This window comes from Trichoplusia ni, chromosome 4 (genome assembly GCF_003590095.1).
Source record: "Trichoplusia ni isolate ovarian cell line Hi5 chromosome 4, tn1, whole genome shotgun sequence".
NCBI classification, from domain to species: Eukaryota; Metazoa; Arthropoda; class Insecta; order Lepidoptera; family Noctuidae; genus Trichoplusia; species Trichoplusia ni.
The window spans coordinates 1,065,415-1,086,534 of record NC_039481.1 but is presented as its reverse complement, the minus strand read 5'-3'; the positions used below and the strand labels follow the sequence as shown (position 1 = coordinate 1,086,534).

The window sequence follows — 21,120 nt, the reverse complement described above, 5'->3', positions numbered from 1 at the left end:
GTAGATCCCGCTTTTGTGATAATTAATAGTAGAGTAGTATTTCACAAGTTAATATAAGGTCAAGTGATAAATTGTTGGATGTATTATCTATAGTAAAAATAATCGATTAGTAAACAGTTATACAGATCTTTCTATATTTTTATTGTAATTTCAAATACGCAACCAACAATTGGACCTTTACATACTCTATGTAAAAATATTAATAGGTATGTTTATCTATTACACAAATCGTTGGTATAGATGTCGTCATCGGTTTGTGAAATTTTGGAGACCCAGGACTCTACTTAATTCCACGATCGGATTACGACAGGCAATATAAAGCTTATTTATCTGTGTACAGTAAGTCGAGTCAAATGTAATTTGTATATTAAAATTATAGTCTCAGTAAGATATATTTTAAAATAAATTCTGAACTATCAACACAATCCACACTTTGAGAGTAGAGTAGAGTTTAGGTTACATGAAAATAAAATATTTATAATACGTCTCGTGTGTTTCAAAACAAGTCATTCATCAACTACTTTACAAGCATAACTGTACGGTCCCTTTTCAATACAAGGTGATAAAAAATAAAACAATTATTTATACAAACTTCTAATATTTAATCATTAGAAATTTAAAAGTGTACTTTAGAAACATAGTCAAAACATTAAAAACAATCGCAAAATCGCTAAAATAGTATGACAAAAGGTTATTTTTCTTTCAATTAAAGATCAAAGAATACGTTACCCTACTTTACGGCTTTTAGTTGTAAAAGTCCAAAGAGTTGATGAAATCCATTTGAGCGGTTTGTTGGTTGAATGTGGCCCAATCGTTGGTGTCGTCCAAATCCTCCGGCTTGCGGCGCTTAACTTGTTTGGACTTCCATGCTTGGGTTGCCGCCATAGATTCCTAAACCATGAATGAAAAATGTTTAAACTTAGAAACCCGTGTCAATCCGCTGTTAGATTAATTTTAATTATGAAGGCATTTTCCTGATTGCAATTACTTGCTAGTTTAGACTTACCTAAAATCTGGCCCATAACTATTTAGCCAGTTAAGTCCAGAAAAAAAACAAGATTCTGTATGAAGCCGTGTACGTATATGGGAATCATAAAGAATCGTTGATTGCTCTGGACGTTAGCTGACGTTTTAATGTTTTGAAATTTTTACTGCGAATAAATTACTATAATAAGGACTTAAATGTAAAAAACATATTTGACGCTACTAAATATTCGCTCACCTCTTGACGTTTCTGGTAAATATCGGATCGATACTTGTTGGCAAGTTCTCTATACGCTTCAAGTTCAGCATTAGTTGATTCAAATCTAAAATAGTTTTGAAATATAATATGTCACAATGATGCAGCCACATAGAAAATACTTTCGAGTTGTCAACATTTCCGTTCCAATAGATATTACACTTAGTTCTTATATAGAGATAGAGATATTACACTTAGTCGCGGGTTCGATCCCCGCGTGCAATGGTCACCTACGCTTGCTTGCTCAAGATTGGGTGTTTTGGGTTTGAAACAAAAAGTTATTTAAACCCCCGCGACACTAGGATTTTTTTTAGCGCGCGAAACTAGTTCTTTTAAACGAAATCCTAACTGCGCCATTCAGCATCACACTTAGGTTAAGGAAACATGCTAAGGATAAAACCCATTACTCACCTACGCTTTATAAGAATATGTGCTAGATAGTGAATGGGATTTTTCGGCTTTGCCAAACACAGGTCATAAAGCACTTCGGGAAGAATCATACCGTAGCTATCCCAGAGGTACTTCACTGAATCAGGGTCCAGAGTTCCTGGAATAAATTTCATGTATTAAGTTAATGTTACTATTCAATTCATTAAAAAATCGTTAATTAAGTAACTTACGGGTAATATCAATGATTTCTCTTGTGGGTAGTATCTCAACATCAGTCAAATCCTTGATATCCAACCTACACTTTTCGTTAACTTTGGTTGAATGACCACAGTCTACAGTGATCTTGTTAAAGAGTCCATCTTGATCCAGTTTGTACTGGCTGGTGCAGGGCGCGCACTGGTGTACCTTCTCGCCATCAATAAGTTTGAAGCGACCGTTATCGTCGAAGAAGTACGGGTCCCCTTCACAATGCTAGTGGAATAAACGATAAAGTATAAATTCAATCTTATCTACACATATACCAGTATACCTAGTAACAATAAAATGAGATCCTTTAATTTTTAAGAGGGTAATCATACATTTGTGCCTGTCAGTATTGCCATAAACGTATAATGGGAAGGAATAATATATTTGGATGTGCTAGTATTTTAAAATTACTAATAATAAATAAGAAACTAAGCAAAACTGACCTCTACAAACTGGCCCTCGCAGTTCACATGGAAGGTCCTCAAGCCGTAGCTCGTGACGTAATTTTGGTGATTGAACTCGTCACAGTAGTAAGAACCCACGTTATCCGCGTATAGGATTCGATCCGTACCTAGTATTATTGAAATTTAATGTACGTTTAATTATAATGAGCGCAAGTTCTAGTCAAGCGCGGATCCACTATTGTGGGCACGATGGGCATGCCCACGACCCTCATAAAATTTTAACGTCACACTTCCACAGTCAGTAGTAATTTATTTTGTTATCATCTCCTTTGTAAGAATGCACTATATCGATCACAAGCGAGTTCAAACTCTGACTCGCCAATATTCGGGTGGCTGTGACCACAACCTTTTTTGAGGGCTGGATCCGCGCCTGGTTCTAGTCAGCGTCGAGCAGGATTATATTCCTCGCACACTGTACAGAAAAATCATAATTTGGTCGTTCCTTTTTGAAGCAACGACTGCGGTGCTGCCATTCACATACCTCGAAAGGTGACTAACACTTGCCACCAAAACATGTTACAAGTATCAAACCTAGAATTGGGAAGTCATGTATGCCATACGATAGTTCGGCGGACGGGTACTTTGATCCCTACGCTAGTCCCAGTAAATATTTCGCTATATTCTCAGGGGATATGGCTGTTAACTGGTACATAATAGTTTACCTCTAACACAGAAGAATGTTACAAGTGTTTTGGAGACAGCCGCAATCTTCTCTTCAAGGTATTTCCTTTTTTTAACAAAATTCTCGCCCATCGCGTCAAAACAAATAGTCTTGGGTCCCGGCAAATCAGTGCATCTTAAAAAGATCATTTTTGACGTCTCGTTAACATTAAAACTAGGTACTAACACAATAGATTTACTAGAGGGAGATACACGGCGAAGTCAAGCTTGCACAGAGAAGACGCAAGGAAAAAAAAATAAACAACAAGGGGATCTACCACCCACCACGTTATTTATTTAAATACTGTGGAAGACTTACAGCTTAAAAGATAAAACTTAATAAATAAACAACTATAGTTGACAAAAAGCCAATTACAAGTCTTCACGTGTAGAATTATTCTAAATTATTTCAGGCAGGCCTTTTAATTTTGGACGGGAAATTATTAATGACTCCTGCTGCTTCGGTTTGAGTGTCAGACTTCTTAGGCCCTCAGGTTATTTGTTTAAACTGCTACTTACTTTAGCTCATTGTATTTTTCTTCTTCTTTGCCCAAATTCTCCAGATCGCCTTGCAAATGGGTCAGCACGCGGGCAATATCGTTAAAATCCTTCAGTCTTCTTGCCCAATAGCTAGTTTCCAATTCGAGTCGTGCTATAGTTTCCTCATTTCCAAAGTTTTCAATTTTACTCTTAATCACCTCGATGCTTCTGTTAATCTAGGTGAATAATTAATGAATAATAAAATATTAAATTCATTTACTTTGCAACGAACTACTTACTTACTAAAGGATTGGATTGGAAAAATAACATTTGAAACGATTGGAAATAGTAAATCACGCCCAGATCTGGAACGAGCATTTGTAGACAACATTAATATTCCTTCTATACGAGGGTCAATCACGGTGAGTTTAATACTCGTGCTGATTTGATTGGACTGCCTAGAACGGATTTCAATATTACCAACAAAAATTTACTAACTTCAGCACTATCCACAGAGCGAGATCTATCACGTCGATGGACTTCTAAGTTCTCCTTGTTCTTATCATAAAGATTGTGTATGAGTCTTGTCAAGTTCTGAGAGCACTGCTCGCTGTATTTCCGCTTATTAGTGTTCATACGATCTACCGTCTCTTCAAGGCTCACTGATATTTCATAAACCTGGAAAATTAAACTTAAAATTAAATTAGGCTCGCGAATTAATGGCAATTGGTTTAAAATGACAATGACAAGATCGTTTTCGTCAGTATTTTCTACACAATAATTGGAAATTCAGTACGTACGTACACTCACGGTCAAAACAATGAATTGGGGCCCAGATATCAGGGATCGAACAATGGTAGGTACTGGGTTGCGTTTTTTTTTTCAATTTAATTGGTTTGTTGGACACGCCTGGCTTTTCTACTGCTGGGCGCATGTCTTTTTCCATGTAGGAAAGAGTTGAGCATTTATCGCTTGCCTAATGCGAGTTATGCAAGAAAAAAATATGTTGTTTGCGTTGGGGTCGAACCTGCAACCTAATGCATACCGTCAACATGCCCCATAATACAGTAGGTATACCAGATACTAAAGATAAAACAAAGTTTGACTAACCCGGTCGGCTAACATCACAGATATGTAACCATGTGTGAAATTACATAGTTCGTTAATTTTCTTGGTTGAAATTTCAAACTGTTCTTTAGCAAAATTTTCAATTGTTTCAACTTTATTCATGTAGATCATAGAATCTCTTAGCTTCCTGAGCGCCTCCACGTAATCATGATGTCCCTGCTCAATTTCGTTAACTTTCTCTTGATCAGCCTCATTTGTAACGGTAAACTCCATGAGGAATAGATCCTGGTTCTCCGTTGCCATATCTATGGTATTATCTACCAAGCTCATCATCCTGTGATTATCAACATTATAGCTGTATCTATCTATTCTTCTGACGATTTCATCTATAACGTGAGTGAAGTAATTGACAAAGCTAGTGACGACTTTTTTTAATTCTCCGTAATAAGCATTGGATACAAGTCCATCCTGGATTTGCGCTGCCTCTATAAGGCGAACGTAAGTCTTTAAGAACGGCGCAGGGTTATCGCACACTATGACGCATGGAGTGATGAATTCGGCCTTTCTGAGCTGGTAAAGAAAATCCTTGTAGACGTAGGTCCTCAAGTCTTTATGGGCAGCATATTGGGCGTAGGACGCACTGCGGACTGTATGATCTGTTTGGTCTTGTGGCTGTTAGAACAATAATTCATTAGCATTGATGAAAATATATTTAGTTTTTCGGTAGGTTCACAGTAAGATCGGGTGCTTCCGCGTGCCTCTCAACTGGCGAAATAAAATTAAAATTTATATATATTGCGGTTATTTAATAGCGTCCCTGCCTGAGATCGCGGTAGTTTGCATCGCGTTCTAGTGGCCTCAGTTCTAAAGGAAGGGTGATGTACTCCGGTGTATTTAGCCGATTGGAGTCCGGCACACCTCTCCGCCTTCCCCAGGCCGGACAAAGTCCATGAGGATTTCCCCGGGTAAAAAAAGATGGCATTTTTAAAGATGATTTTAAATGCTCACATGTTCTTAGTGTTCAAATTTATATACCTACTAACAAGAAGGAAAATTTTGTTTGAAAAATAGGTAAGTGGTTACATACAAAATATTATTAAAATCAATCGGATACTAGCCAGTTGTTGTTTTCTGACACGATTTATTAGTTCCTTATAACCCTCAGACGTGTTTTCCTTACTGACACTGTAACATGCAAATGATGCCATTTTTATTTCAATTTACAGCTTTTTATGAATTGCTTTTAGTTGCTACTTGCTCCACATGAAATAGATATGATGACGTAACAAATGAAAGAGCCCTCAGTTCAGCCAGTATTGTACTTGCTGACCGTAAACCAGTACTAATTAATATATTGAAATAAAAACATTGTTTTAAATTAGCCTTAAAATTTAACTATATACGACAGAATTAAATCTAGCGATAAAAAAAGAATCAACCTGCCTGATAACTATAAGTTTAACTAAGAAAGTAGATAAAATAGACGAGAATACCTGCCTCATAAATTTGGTGCACCATAGACAAACTACTCTTGTCTCTGGTTTAATTGATTGAATAACGTAATCAAAATGTAGCTAATCTGTATCACAAATGGGCTCTCGAACAATCTGTCATTATCAAAATTTTATCAAAAAGCGCCTGAAAATATGAATGATAACATGTGTTTCGTGACTGTTTCATATAATTTATGGTCAAAATAGTCATCTTTGACCGTCTTGGTGGACGTGCAAGGATACAAATAGGAATTGTATTACGAAAAAAATAGGATCCATAAGTTCTTCCGGCTTATTTGTAAGTTCACCCTTGAATTGTTTTGTCTTATTTATTAAAGACGGTATTACTTTAGTAGGGGCAGAGTAAGTTTGTTTTTACATTTACCGACATGATCGGCGTATGTATCGCGGTGTTACTAAAATATGTCCTTAGTAAAGTCAAGATAAAAGTTGAATGAACGTTGTTTACTTATTTAACTAATACCTACCTGATTGCACCTATATACCTACGTGACCATGATCACAAAGGCTTTGTGAGTGACGGCAATGCGATAAACTGGCCATTTAATATATTCATTGTGTGACCTACATAGATTGTGTTTATGTAATCGGATACACGCGGGTTTTATGTTATAAAATACTGTATTTACAAAATAATCAAGGCCCATGTTAAGTGCCATATATTGTTACAGAAGTAACGAGCATGGTGTTATACTAAGAGTGTCTATTTATTGTTTACCATCATTCCAGTAAGAAAAACAAAAAAAAGTGAAAAAAATGGCAAGATATTTCGAAAATACGTCTACGTTTAATTTTAGTTGGGACCAAGTTGCTTGTGGTTACTGGAAAAGGTACCCAAACCCTCAGAGGTAAGTTTGATTTATATTATTTAATACAAAAAGGTTAGAAATTCATTAAATACTGGATGGGGCCAAAGGTCAATCTCATTCTTCTCATTTGGAATATAGCAAAAGTGTGAATGAAACTGTTAAATATTTATGGAACCATTGTAAACAATCAAGATATATTTAAATTATAATATCATGGAGAACGTAGAGTTAAAAATAATAAATATTTCTTTTTTATTAATATTTTTATATTTTTTTGTGAATATTATGTTTCCATTCTTCATTCTTTCTATAGTTGAACCACTAAATAACTTCAATACCACCATCAAAATATTATAAAGCTGATAATAAATGTTGTTATTAAAATGAAGAATGAATTGAAGTAAAAAACAATAGTAAACTTCAATGTCCTAGAACAATGTACATACTTAATTTGATTTAATTTGTGTGGCTAAAGTAGTTTTAAATGTATTGTGCTGTAGATAATATTTATGTGTACATTAAGACATCAATTACTTCATCATCGTTATTGTATAAGGAAAAAACAAAGGTGTTCCTACTTTATACATCAGGAATGCACCTACTTCTGATATTAAATATTCTAAATTCTATAATGGTACTTGCCAACTGTTTTATCATCCAACTTCTACCATATATCTTTTTCTCTCCTGGTTCTTATATTTACTACTCCTGATTACACACAACTTTCAGAACAGAGAAGAATCAGACATCAATTGTTTTGCCGGTCACCTCACACTCAAATGTAAATACTTACAACAGCAAATCAGACAGTTATACCATTACATCAATAGAGTATAATGTGTACAATTTTAAATAAACAATTTGAAAAATAATTATTGTTTTACATAATGAAAAGCAGTCTCAAGTTTAGACTACATATGACATTGTTTCTTATTTCAGTACACATGTTCTATCAGAAGACACATGGAGCAGAGAAGTCAAGAATGGATGTTTATATACAAAACGAGTGCTAACTAAGACAAATAGGGTTCCCAAATGGGGTGAGAGGTATGTGTGACGATATAATATTATTATTTTAGTTACTTTTCAGAATATCATGTAGATCTCATGTCTAATTCCATATGCAGGGTGAACAAGTATGGTGCAAGAACATAGTCTGCTCTACTTGTCTTAATGTGAAACTGTAACTTCTTATACACAAATGTAATATATATATATATATATATATATACATATATAACTATATTATCCTTTAGATTTAAGTCTAGTTAGGAATTAAACAGTATATAATATGTTGTGTTGAGATAGTTTTAAGTTGATTTGCTGCGCCCTAACAGGGTAATGTATACCTAGGATAATGATGCATTTCTGTAACTGTATACATTTTTGCAATAAATAAATAAATGTTCAAGATAAAATATACAAAATTTAAGTACATATTTTAGCTTATCATGCAGTTAACTCTGATATTTTAAATGCAAAGTTATTATCTCTGCAGTTCTTCTGTTATACTTTAATATAAAACTACTTGCCTTATTAAGTTTTTTTTGTTACAATTGTCAAGTATACTTAAATCTAAAGTAAAGTAGACTACTAATTACCACTGACATAGGCAGAATCTGTAGTTAAGACTTAGATGTGAAATAGATATAAAACATGTATGTTGTAACCTATAAGCTGGATTCGCCTTTCAATCGACATCCGTTACCCTTTACTAAAGTGCACTAGTACAGTTCAACTTGACTCATAAAATCTGAATGATTTATCCCTACACACCAGCCTGGCTGAACGAACCAAATCAGCAAGTACATTATATAGAGAGGAGGCATTACCTGCAATATTACATAAAACCCTGATACATTGATAATATAATATGACCTAAAAGGTGAAACATATCTCTTATTCTATTTAATTTATCTACCTTAACAACAACAGTACTTCCATTATCTATTGTAATCTTTATTATGAAACATATCTTATATTACACACCTATACATATAAATAGGGTGTAAGTTGTGGATAATATCTAGCTTGTCTTTTTTAGGGTCCCATAGCCAAAGGCTAGAAACTGAACCCTATTGCTAAGGCTCTATTTGTTGTTTCGTACCAACGCGGTAAAAACGAACCTCTATTGTTGACGCTCACTGTCTATCTGTCAACAGTCAATATATCATGATCTGAAATAGTTGGACATTTGAAATTCTCTCAGGTGACGATTTCTGTTGCCACGATACCAAAGGATAAAAATAAAGATTAATGTTACGCTCATAAATTTGAGGGTGTACAGAGGGAAACGAAGAACGAATGATCGTGATTATCTCACGAACATTCCTGGATGGGAATCGAACCATGGCCACTAACCTCAGACCAATAGGCCATTCATCTCTCTGTCTCGTTACTAGTCATAATAATTACAGTTTTATTTCTGTGTTAATTCAATTCCATTGTTTTAGTCCTCGTCAATCGAACAACATTGCTCAACTTGTTATAGAAGTATGATAACTTGTATTATCTATCAACTGTGATAGGCATTGAATATCTTGGTCAAGGTTTTGTAAAACTGTAAACAATGAAGTCTTCCATGTAACGTTTATAAATCAACTAAAGACCTTTGTTGATTATTGATAAAAAATATTGTTTATGCTTTGTTGGAAGATAATGATGGAGAGACTGAAATAGAGATACATAACACAAAAGTGCACAAAAAAAAGAATGGAGGTTCTACCACCACGTCTTGAAGTAAATAATATTACTTTAACACATGGCAGTAAGCTCCCTGAATCCTGAGGTGACGAGTACTACATCCCTAAAAAAATGAAACTAGAAGCCTGCCAACACTTTTTGAAACTAAAAATTTTATAGTTGAGGAGGCGAAAAGCGGTTCCCAAATCATATAACTCATCAACCTGTTGAAATAAGTAACGATACTCATTATAGTTGTATAGTAATCTTATTTAAAAGATGTTCAGTTCAGCTTAATCCTGTAATATAGCTCTTATCTCAACACATCAGTCATCTTTCTGATATGATAACATAATTTTATCAAAACTTAACGATGACGTGTAATCCGTAAAAAATACATATTCTAATCTTGGCTAAGTCAATATTTTGCTCTTTGAAACTTAATAAGAACGTTAATTGAATGTTTTATGTAAACTTTGATAATTATGTTATTTTCCTCATCTTTTTATATCTGCTAAAATGGGCATTATCCTACTAACATTAAAGACGCCAAAGTTCCTATATAATATGGATGTAGGATCCTCTTTCACGCAACAACCACTGAACGGATTTAGACGAAACTTGATACCCAGATAGTCTATAACCAGGATTAATACATAGGATAGTCTTTATACTGATCGTATGTTCCTGTGGGATCATTTTTGATTTGTAGCGAGGAGCCCGGTAGCCCGGTGTAGCAGAGGGCCGTAACAACAGTCAGTAACTAATATGTATAGGTTGGACATATAATAACATTATGTGTTAAATTAGGCTTATCGGTCTAGGAAATAGGCATTTTCATTGGTTTGGCGAAAAAAGTAGATTTTAAATACTAAGCCTCAGGACGTCATAATTTCAAAAATTCGTCTACACATGATGATATGACATAATAAACAAATGTGTCATTGTTATAGGATATTGATTGTGTAAAAAAAGGAAAAATACACGTCCTAAAATGAAGTGTTATTCTCCCTATTCGTAAATATATATCTAATCATACATTTCAAAGTTACTTTAAGTTTGATATAAATGGTATGCCCTAGGAAAACATGTTTATATTCGTTACATAATCTGCGATTTATGTAACCTCCATATAAACAGAATGAATTCAAAGGTCGTTTGTACGGGCGATGTGACCTTGTAAGTCAAACGAATAACTTATGTTTGTTCGCTCGTTCTAGTATTGCTTTTGGTTGTATACTATCTTGGCATTAAATTTTGTTCTTTTAAGAAATAAAAACGTGTTTGACTAGCAAAATATAAGTTGTATTTGAAAATGCTCTAATTTACATATTTTTATGGTAAGAATGTGCAAGGCACTATGCGACTACGACGACGTAGTTTTAATTTGATTTTTGCTTGAATTGCTGAACCATTGTTTTTACTTGAAATATAAGAACGATTCTCATAATTAAAAACGAATCTTGCAGTCACACCAGCAAAATATTATCGGCATTGTAGAGTTTCGTACTAATCGGCTAAAAAAGGCCGACCCAATCACCCAACCAGTTTTGGCTGTACCGATCCTGGCTTTATTTTTAATATTAGCTGTTTTGCGGCAACAAAAATGTAAACTGGTGAAAATTTCAACGGTCGTGACAAGTTTCATAAAACGATTAGATACAGTTTGGTTACAAAAAGACACGTAAGTGGAGCCTTAGTTAAATAGGTTCCGCTTTACCCTTAGGGCATAAAACCCTCAAAACTAATTTTAACTAAGTGACTTCTGCGAAAAGTTTCTATCTCATAGCAGTCATAGCATCGTGTTTTCTGCACTCACTACAATCATTTAATTGCTGTTTTATTATGCGCGTATACAGACACACCATTGTAAATGAGTTATAGGTAGTAATAATAATATAATAGGTGTCACTTAACCCATTAACATGATACTTAAGAGACAAGGGGCCGGTTTGCCCGATAGTGGGAAAGTCAAGACTATCATTTAATTATCTAAGTGGGTACTTACGTAAGTAGCCCCGCATCACTGGTAAACGTTATCAAATGTTTGTTTTCTTTTATAATCTGTTATTGTGATAGTGAGAAAGTTGTTTGTTTAGCTGTTTCTATTTATGACTCCGCCATTTGTTTTTATAGTGCATTTAAAACCATCATTTATGCCATTGACTGCAAACCGAGGAGAATTTATTTTCAACCTATTATTTCATTATTTCACTGAATACCTACTATACTCGATGTTATAACGCATAAAATGTAAATAAACAAAATTTATTGTTCCTCTAATCGTTTTGTTATTGTTACAGATTTTTTAATGCGAAATCAGTCAAGATTATTGAAGAGAGTATTGTTGATCCCGAGAAAAAAATATTTGTTACATACACGAGAAATCTTGGGTATACTAAAGTTATGGTAAGAACGATAATTTGATTGCATCGAATTACAAGAATAGCAAGTTGAATAAGCTATTGCTGAGTCTGGCTGAGCCGATAACACCACCCGACTACAGCGAAGCCATACATGGACTCGCCTACTATACCTTCTATGAGTATGTGGGTCCCTAAAAACATCCATTTTATAGATATGTTTTTTTATTAATAAAACAAGTTCGATCATGGATCACATCATTTTGTCATGGGGTGGGATGATGGGAAGTTTAAAAAGGAAACACACGTTTTACTGACCTAGAAACAAAAATGATTTATTTGAAGGTAAAAATAACAAGATAAATTGCAGTATTAACTCGATTTGTTGTTTTGTATTATCGAAAATGCTGACGATACTTTTGATTTCCTCATTACCCACTTATGAATGAAGTAAGCAACTGAAACTGTGTCAGCAGTTAATGAGTAGTGGACATAGTGTTATCAAATATTATAACAGTTCGGTTGAGCTTTACAGATTTTAATCTGAATTATTTTCGTAATATAATTATCGACATCTAATAATAGATCATAATTCTTCATCATCATCCTAGCCTTTTCTGAACTATGTTGAGGTCGGTTTCCAGTCCAATCGAATGCAGCTAGGTGTTTTACATGAAGCGACTGCTTATCTGACCTCCTCAACCCAGTTACCTGGGCAGCACTATCTACAATTTAACGTGCTTTGCGAAACATAGAGGAACTTGTTATATCACCCATTAACGGACCGACCTTATCAAGCATAGCTTAACCTGAAATCGATCAAATTATGTAGTTGTAGCTTAGCCACGAGTTCCTCCCTCCCATTTATAGTTATTGAATTTAAACACCTATTTTAAACAGAAGAGACTCCATCATTAGTTCTGAATTTCATGTCACCAACTCTACCTAAATCGATGTTAAAATATTCCTATGAATGTCTCATCACTGTATACTTGTGTACAACGTATTGTCCCGCCGCAGAGCGTGGTGGAGCGCGTGGAGTACCGGTCCGCAGGCCCGGGCCTGACGGTGGCGCGGCGCTCGGCCTGGATCGACTCGCAGGTGTTCGGCTTCTCGCGCGCCATCAGGGCCTTCGGCGTCGACCGCTTCAAGAAGAACTGCAACCAAATGGTGAGGCACTATGAATGCTACTTGCTAATAAGTTTTCCGTCTAGTGGCCTGCCACTGTTGCGGGGAAAAAGAGGAAGATTTACGGTTTTTTTAAAGTTAGTTTTTTACACCTGAATCTGGATGGCCCGGTTTTCGTATAACGTGAAATAGCTCTCATTTGGTCCCATATTTTTTTATAATTTTGGCTCAGCAGTTTTTATTTGAAGACGATTTAAGTTTTTCTTTTAAAAATAATCATATAAACTGATAAAAATTGCTTTCAATTAAATTGGGAGATACTTCTATTCACTGCGCAATCTTAAGTTATCATAGATGTAAGATGTCGGGAAGACCAGCAGCAGTGAAAACTAGGTTATAAAAAAAATGCATACCTTCAATCAACTTGTACTTTAACATTTAAAATAAGTATTTCGGTTGGTTGGTTGAGATAAACATGAGAGAGAAGAGAGATTTACTGCGGCATACATATCAAATCAAATCAAATCAAATCAAATAATTTATTTTACGAATATGTGTACATAATAAAGATGTTAAGGTTTAAAATAGTTCTATAACATATTCCGCCATTAGGCATGCAAAATATTAAATATTAAAATACAAAATAATAAGTTCAAAAGTAACTATAAAATACAAATTCTAAAGACAAATACATATAACTAAAACAATAACAATGCAAAATAACAAATGTCAAAACTTATCCTCTAAATATTCTCTAATATCATAGTAGCATTTACTAATAAGAAATTCTTTGAGTCTTTTTTTAAATTTATCAATAGTATCAATTTTCACAATGGAATTGGGGAGTTTATTATACAATTTTGGTGCCATGCAAAATAGGCTTTTATTTAAAAGAGTGGTTCTACTAGGTTGTACTTTTATTTTATGACTATGTCGATTACTACGCAGTGTTTCATATGAATTTAAATTATTTTTTACAAATACAATGACTTCAAAAATATACAAGCATGGCAATGTAAGAACTCTCAGTGACTGGAAATAAGATTTACAACTATCATATTTATCTAATTGACACATCGCGCGAATGCATTTCTTTTGTGATATAAATGCGGCATGCCTATCTGTTGAGTTTCCCCAATAAACTAAACCATATCGTAAAGTTGAGACTACGTACGCATGGTATGCTGTCAGAATAGTGGATGTGTTTACTGTTTTTGCTAACATGTGTAACGCATATGAGAATTTATTTAATTTGGTACATACAGACTCAACATGTATCTTCCAATTTAGATTGCAGTCAACATTTATACCCAAGAACTTTGCAACCGTAACTTCTTTAACTAGCTGACCACAATAATTTACACTAATGTCTGGTATAAAAGAATTACCTGTATTTCGGAAAACCATCAAATTAGTTTTACTTAGGTTTATAACAAGGTTATTTGCTTTCAACCAATCAATAATATTTACTAAACCATTATTTATTTCCGATTCCAGCAGTTTAGAATCTTTATTTGAAAACATAACTGTACTGTCGTCGGCAAATAAGACCATTAGAGAGTTTATTACCTGGGGGAAGTCATTTATATAAATGAGGAATAATAATGGTCCTAATACACTCCCTTGAGGGACACCGTATTTTATGTTTTGTACATTAGACTTAAATGTTAGTTCTTGCTTTTGTCTTGGACATATTTTTGTGATTACAGTAACTTGTTTTCTTTCATTCAGGTAGGACATTATTAAGCCTAGTGCGTTGCCCCTTATACCATAGGCGTTAAGCTTTTTTTCTAGGATCTGATGGTCTACGTAATCAAAGGCTTTTGTTAAATCCATGTATAAAGCACACACAGGAGTTTTTGAGTCTAATTTCTTTGTGATATTAGCTAAAAATTTATAAATTGCCATATTAATAGATTTATGTTTACGAAAACCCATTTGTTCTTCTGCTAAAATTTTATTCCTCTCTAAGTAGCTATTGAGATTTTCATATATAACTTTTTCTAGTACTTTAGATAGTATTGGGATGAGTGCTATGGGTCGATAGCAGGCCATGTTCTCTTTGTCCTCTTTCTTAAATAATGGTTTGATAATTGTGGTTTTTAATTTATTAGGGTAGATACCATGAAAAATACACAAATTAAATATATGACTTAATATTGGTGATATTATATTACTAACATGCTTTAATACTTTAGTAGTGATTTCATCATAGCCTGTACTATTAGTATTTTTGAGGGATAGAATAATGCGTTTAATGTCATTCGGTGTAGTCGGATTTAAGAAAATAGAATTGCAATTATTATAGATTGGTACATTATTTTTATTTGAAATATTTAATGTCAAAGGTTTAACTTGATTAATAAAGAAATTATTAAATTCTTCAGCAATTTCACTAGGATCGGAAATTATTTTACCATCCTTTTTTATTTGTTTAATCACATCCCGTGGTAGATTAGTTTTATTTTTATTTATTATTTCCCAAGTAGCTTTTGATTTGTTGGATGCAGTACTTATAAGATAATTATTTTGGGATTTTTGAGTAAGTTTAATAATTAAATTGAGTCTTTTGGAATAAGCTTTAAATTTAGATTTATCAATTTTATTTTTTGTCCTCCTGTACTGCCATAATAACCTTCTTTTCTGTTTTGAGCATTGTTTTATGCCTTTGCTGATCCATTTAGGACGTTTTCTAAGTGATATTTTTATTCGTATGATCGGGAAGCATAAATCATAGAATAGCTTAAATAAATCATGAAACATATCAAACGCCTCGTTAGGGTCACCACTGTCATATATTTCTTTAAATTTAAGAGAGCTTAGGCAGTTTATAAACTTTTCCATATTTTCTTTACAATAATCACGCTTACTAGTGTACCAATAGTTATTTTTATACATATGTTTCACTGGACAAAATAATAATTGTGCTGTGTGGTCTGATAAGGCTAGTTCGAGTGTATTGCTTCTGCACCCTTTTATGTTGTTATGTATCATATGATCAATGCATGTACCGCTGGTCAGTCGAGTAGGAGTTTCTATAGCTAGCTTAAGATTAAATTCAAGTAAGAGATTTCTATATTCTAGAGAAGTCTTGTTATTTTTCAATAGATCAATATTAAAATCGCCGCATATTATAATTTTTTTATTTTTGAAGCAGTATTGATTCAACATATTATTAAAATTTTCGAAGAAAGTTTGTAGGTCATTAGAGGAATTGTGGGGTGGTCTATATATGCAAAATATTAAAAAATTATGCTCGATAAGTTCTACAGCACTACATTCATATATGTTTGGAACATTATATTTCGATACTTCTTCTAGAACTTTATACCTGTGGTCACGACGAACAAGTATACAAGACCCTCCGTACCTATTTTTCCTACTGCTGCTAGTTGCCAGACTAAATGGCGGCATATTTACTAATCTGGTATCTTCATGGATCATATTGTGTTCCGTGATACAAAGAACATCTATATCTATACCGTCATCCAATAACGTGTCTACGCATGTGCTCAACAGATCTAGTTTATTAAGGAGACCATTAATATTTTGGTGAATGATATTTATAAAACTATTATTATGAACGAAAAAAATCTTCTTCTGATGTGATTAAAATGTTTGGTTCAGGTTGGTAAGCCATATTCAAATCTGTTTGAGTTGATTTCTCAACATGCCATGTATTTACCTTATTTATTTTTTGTTGGTGGGTTAATGCTTTAATTTTGTATTCATTGTGTAATATTTCCCTAAGTAATGACCTGCATAGGTTAAGAGAAAAGAAATAACGATTAGGGCGGAATCTTGTGTAGTCCATATTAACGTATGATACATTTTTAAATCGTTTGCAAATAAACCTTAGTTCATAGTTCAATTTTTGCTCCCGTAGATAATAATTAAATGGCACTTCTGGCATAATAATATTGGTGTGTGGTACCTGTTTAAGCCAATTTCTTAAATTAAATAAAAATTCGTGCGGGTTACGGTCATTACTTCCACTTAAAATTATTACATAGTCATGCTTGCCTAAACTCAATACAATGTCGTTTTGCCACTCAAGTACATCTTTCAATTGTGCCCCTGGTTTACATAAGCATAACACATCATATTTGGGACCGACCAATGTTTGAAGGATCCTTCCAACATTACGTCCTTGTTGATCAGCTATTACTACGATTTTTTGTCTCTTTTCCTCTTCTACTGAGATACATGTATTTATGGCGTCGTTATGTAGTGTGTTTTTCTGAAGAGTGTTGGAGTTGATAACATCTTTGTTCTCAGCGTCTTTCAGAAATCTTGAAAATAGGTCTACTGATATCTCCTTAATGTTTGAGGTTATTGTTGGAGTATCACCCGATAATGTTTGTAAAGACTGTAGTTGCGGTGTGAGGTTTTGACATTCATTTGTTTGCACACATTGAGGTTTTAGTATAAACTGTGTTCCTTCACATTCAGACTCAATAACATTTATAGGACTTAAGTACTCAGAAGTTGGTGATGTACTGGAGATATGATCGATTGTTTTCAAATGTCTACTATCTATTGGAGTTCTTATTATCTTGTTTTGAATGAATTTTCTTTTGCGTCCCGATAAAGGCGTCATACTTTTCCTGTCAATAGTCTCGTTGATTTTTTTGTAAGATTCAATGATATTTAAAGATTTGTGTAGGTCTGCCTTTAAACGAAAATTTTCGGTGTTTAGGTTTTCAATCTCTTGGTGAGCTATTTGTAGATCTTTTGTCAATAATTTGATTTTTTCATTCATTTCATACAGCGTTTGACTATTATTATTCGTACAGTCAGGTAGACTCATCATAGTCGAGTCAAATATACATGATTCCTCATTAACATTCGTTATATCGTTGAGTGAACTAGTTCGGTATCGCTTACGGTGAGTTACATTTTCTAAATCCATTTTGCGTGAATCTGGTCGCTACTACTAGAACTACTACATACGAAGACAATACTACTTTACCAGAAAAAAATGAATCTTGAAACTTGTCATGACTATGCATAATTGTATTATTTTTAATTTCGTACACGTTATTTATAATAGCTGCCATTATCTAAGAGTTATCGATTTTACCACTGTAGTTATTTATAGACGCAATTCGTTCGAAAACTATTAGTTAAATGTGGTAGTACTGATCATACTTAATAACGCTAATAAACTATCTGCATAAAAATATGTTATTTATTGGAACTGTTATTAAATGTTATGGTAGAATTAGGAGATGATTTTTTTTTTACTTTTACACTGTATGCTATAAATTTCACTGATTTCATTCTATGCTGTGCAATATCGAACATATTCTATTCTATTCTAATAAGAAGTAAATCCTCCAGCCTGGGAAGTTTACTTGTATAGGAAATTGAGAGTTATTAAATAATGCATTATATACCGTGTTACAGGTGAGCGGCTTCAACCACGTCCTGCACAGCATGTTCCCGCGGCAGGTGTCCCCGCAGCACAGCATGACGCACACGCTCAAGGAGATGCGCGACGCCGCCGCCGCCGCCACCGACCGCGCCAAGGCCAACGTGCTGTCCTCCGTCAACAGGACATAACACGACCCCGACTGACCCGCCTGACCCGACTGAGGTCACCCTGACCCTAAAGGTCGAAGACAGTGCTACCGTGCTACAAGTGTTACAGTGCTAGTGATTGGCAGGCCATCTCAAGCTCCCGGTCCAATACATCAACTTTATTAAGTTTTAACCAGTCTAAAGATGTTAATGTTTGCTAGTAACAAACTGGTTTTGCTTAGTTTCTATTTGCTGTTGAAAGTGGGAGGTGTCGATTAGGCTCCGCCCATTGAACATTATGCCAGTTTGCGTCATTGTTGTTAGAACTTAATCTTGTATTGATATGAAACCTTTATTGATTATTGTAAAGGGCTGTAATACTTCATTGACTGTCTGACACAGAGTATTAAGCTGATAGAGTGTAAAATGAGTTTGAATGCTCGTATCTCAAATACAGTGGATATTTGACGACAAGTACAGAACTGCTTCTAGAATCAAAGATGTTAGTCTGAAGGATTAGAGTGTTTCTGATGTTGGTCTAATCTCTCACTCTAAATATCTAGAGCACGGCTTTCTCGTAAAATAAGACTTTAGTGGATCATCTTTAACTGTACATTGAATCATTTAATATAGTATTAAATGTAAATAGGTGATTAAAAATACCTACTTCTGCTCTCATATGCAAACAAAAGTAGGTGTCAAAATTTAAGCTTAATAAACCCTTAGCTATAAAATTCTAGTGGTCTCGAATTTCTTTAGTAAAATATCATATTAGTACTATATTGTTTATCTCTGTTCAGTTCGAGGCAAGTCCATTTTGATACTCAAAATGTATTACTTTCTATTTCACTGCCATTTTCTTCATTTACACGCACACAGCTACTTGTACCTTCACCACATTCCAGCCCTGTGGTATTATGTATTTATGTGTATCAAATACCATTGTTTTTTTACCAATTGTGAAATACTCAACCCGTTTCGTAGTTATATGGTGTCTAAATTTAAAGAGGGTAGTTTGAATTTACAATTGGTAATTAACAAATGGCATATAGAAAGATGCTTGACTGAGTAAAGTTTGATATATTATTTGGATTGTATAAGGTTAGCGATTTTGTGAGCTGCGAGTTTTGATGACTAAGTGAATGCCCTATACCTCTCATTTTAGTTGTGAATTTATTAAAATGAGGGATTAAATAAATTGTTATAATCCTGTGAAAATGTTCGAATTATGGATGAAATTATAACATTTCTGTATTTTAAATTGATTGAATGATAGATTTATAGTTTTTTGAGGAAGGTACAGAAATATTAAAACTAAAAATTGCAAGTAATTAATAGTACCATCTTTCGCATAAATATTGAATAACTTGCGGTATAGGAAGACTGTCAGGTGGCTCCTGATTGCTAACTGCGATAATGAGAATAATTTATATTATTTAAAATATGTTTATTTATTTGTATATTAAATTAAACAAAAAGTGAATTATCAATTCTATTCACACTGGCTTCTATGAACAATGAATATAGAATAATCTTGATACTTGCACTTTAATAAGATGGCAGATAATATACAAAATGTTATTATAATGAGAATGGTATATTTCTATTTCCAAAGTGGTTTATTTACAAATTTAATGCATGTACCAAACACTACTGTCAAAACACAATACCCACTTTGGACTATATTTAATTAAAGGGTTGTGTGATGACTGCCACGTAAATAAACCATTGATAATATATAAAGAATGTTAATTATAAAAATACAAAACCTTGCCATAAAATCCAATCAAAAATCTACAAAAGGAAAATATCAATTTTTAAATATAAGAATTATATTTTAGTCTAGTCTCTTTGGGAAATCATAGTTCACTTATCTACCTATTGCATTTAGGTCTTAACACCTACCCTACTGTAATAAAACTTAGTCTATTCCTATTGTCTATGTTTGAGCACCACTTGGAATTGGGAAGTTAATATCGCCTTGTTTCTTAAATGAAATATATTTAATGTGTTGCGTCTATAAGTTATTTAATGTGATTTTAAAACTTGTTATTTATGCTATAAACAATGTCTTCCTTGTTGATTAATGAACTAATAACATACAACATGTTGTCTTGGTCAATGGAGGATATACAATGAATACTCATAACAAGACCGTGTTTATGCGTATTGCTTCCCAACGACAGTGGCATATGAGGGGATGAGACGTAACTTGTTCGTTAACACTTTTTAGATGGATATTCTAAACACATGTTATCATAACACAAAGTTTAGGTATGTTTGAGCAGATCCATAGTATAAATTTAGTATTAGTTACCATAATCAATGATAAGATAATAAAACGAGTCTATTTAATCTGATTGTTTTATTTTTACCTAAAAATACTATCGCCGTAACGTAATGTTACGTTACGTTACGGCGATACTTTGATATCGTCTTCGTCCCTATTTAGTGACATATAGGCTGCCGCCATGCTGCGACGACGCGGCGCGTCGTTTCGGCGTCTCCGCAGCGCATACGTTCATGAAACGCCTACGCTGGACAAAAGCTAGT

The 21,120-nt window shown here is 33.8% G+C and overlaps 2 protein-coding genes across 3 annotated transcripts; one reads left to right on the top strand and one right to left on the bottom strand.

Annotated features, from left to right (window-relative positions):
- Window positions 1-21: 21 nt before the first annotated feature.
- On the bottom strand, window positions 22-5,833 carry LOC113492462. Its single transcript, XM_026869911.1, has 10 exons — window positions 5,667-5,833; window positions 4,591-5,220; window positions 3,979-4,158; window positions 3,520-3,716; window positions 3,003-3,136; window positions 2,320-2,447; window positions 1,861-2,101; window positions 1,652-1,787; window positions 1,223-1,307; window positions 22-891 (listed from the first exon to the last, which is right to left on the bottom strand). The coding sequence occupies exons 1-10, from the start codon at window positions 5,754-5,756 to the stop codon at window positions 745-747; spliced, it is 1,968 nt and encodes a 655-aa protein (XP_026725712.1). The 5' UTR covers window positions 5,757-5,833; the 3' UTR covers window positions 22-744.
- Window positions 5,834-6,106: 273 nt separating this feature from the next.
- Window positions 6,107-20,922, top strand: LOC113492470 (protein preli-like). 2 transcript variants are annotated; one of them, XM_026869927.1, is made up of 6 exons: window positions 6,107-6,339; window positions 6,792-6,910; window positions 7,811-7,918; window positions 11,857-11,962; window positions 12,937-13,086; window positions 18,454-20,922. In XM_026869927.1, exons 2-6 carry the CDS (start codon window positions 6,819-6,821, stop codon window positions 18,607-18,609), a joined length of 612 nt encoding a protein of 203 aa, XP_026725728.1. In that variant the 5' UTR covers window positions 6,107-6,339; window positions 6,792-6,818; the 3' UTR covers window positions 18,610-20,922. The 2 variants fall into 2 exon arrangements, with proteins under 2 accessions (XP_026725728.1, XP_026725727.1); XM_026869926.1 differs by having other exon boundaries at window positions 6,734-6,910.
- The last annotated feature ends 198 nt before the right edge of the window (window positions 20,923-21,120 follow it).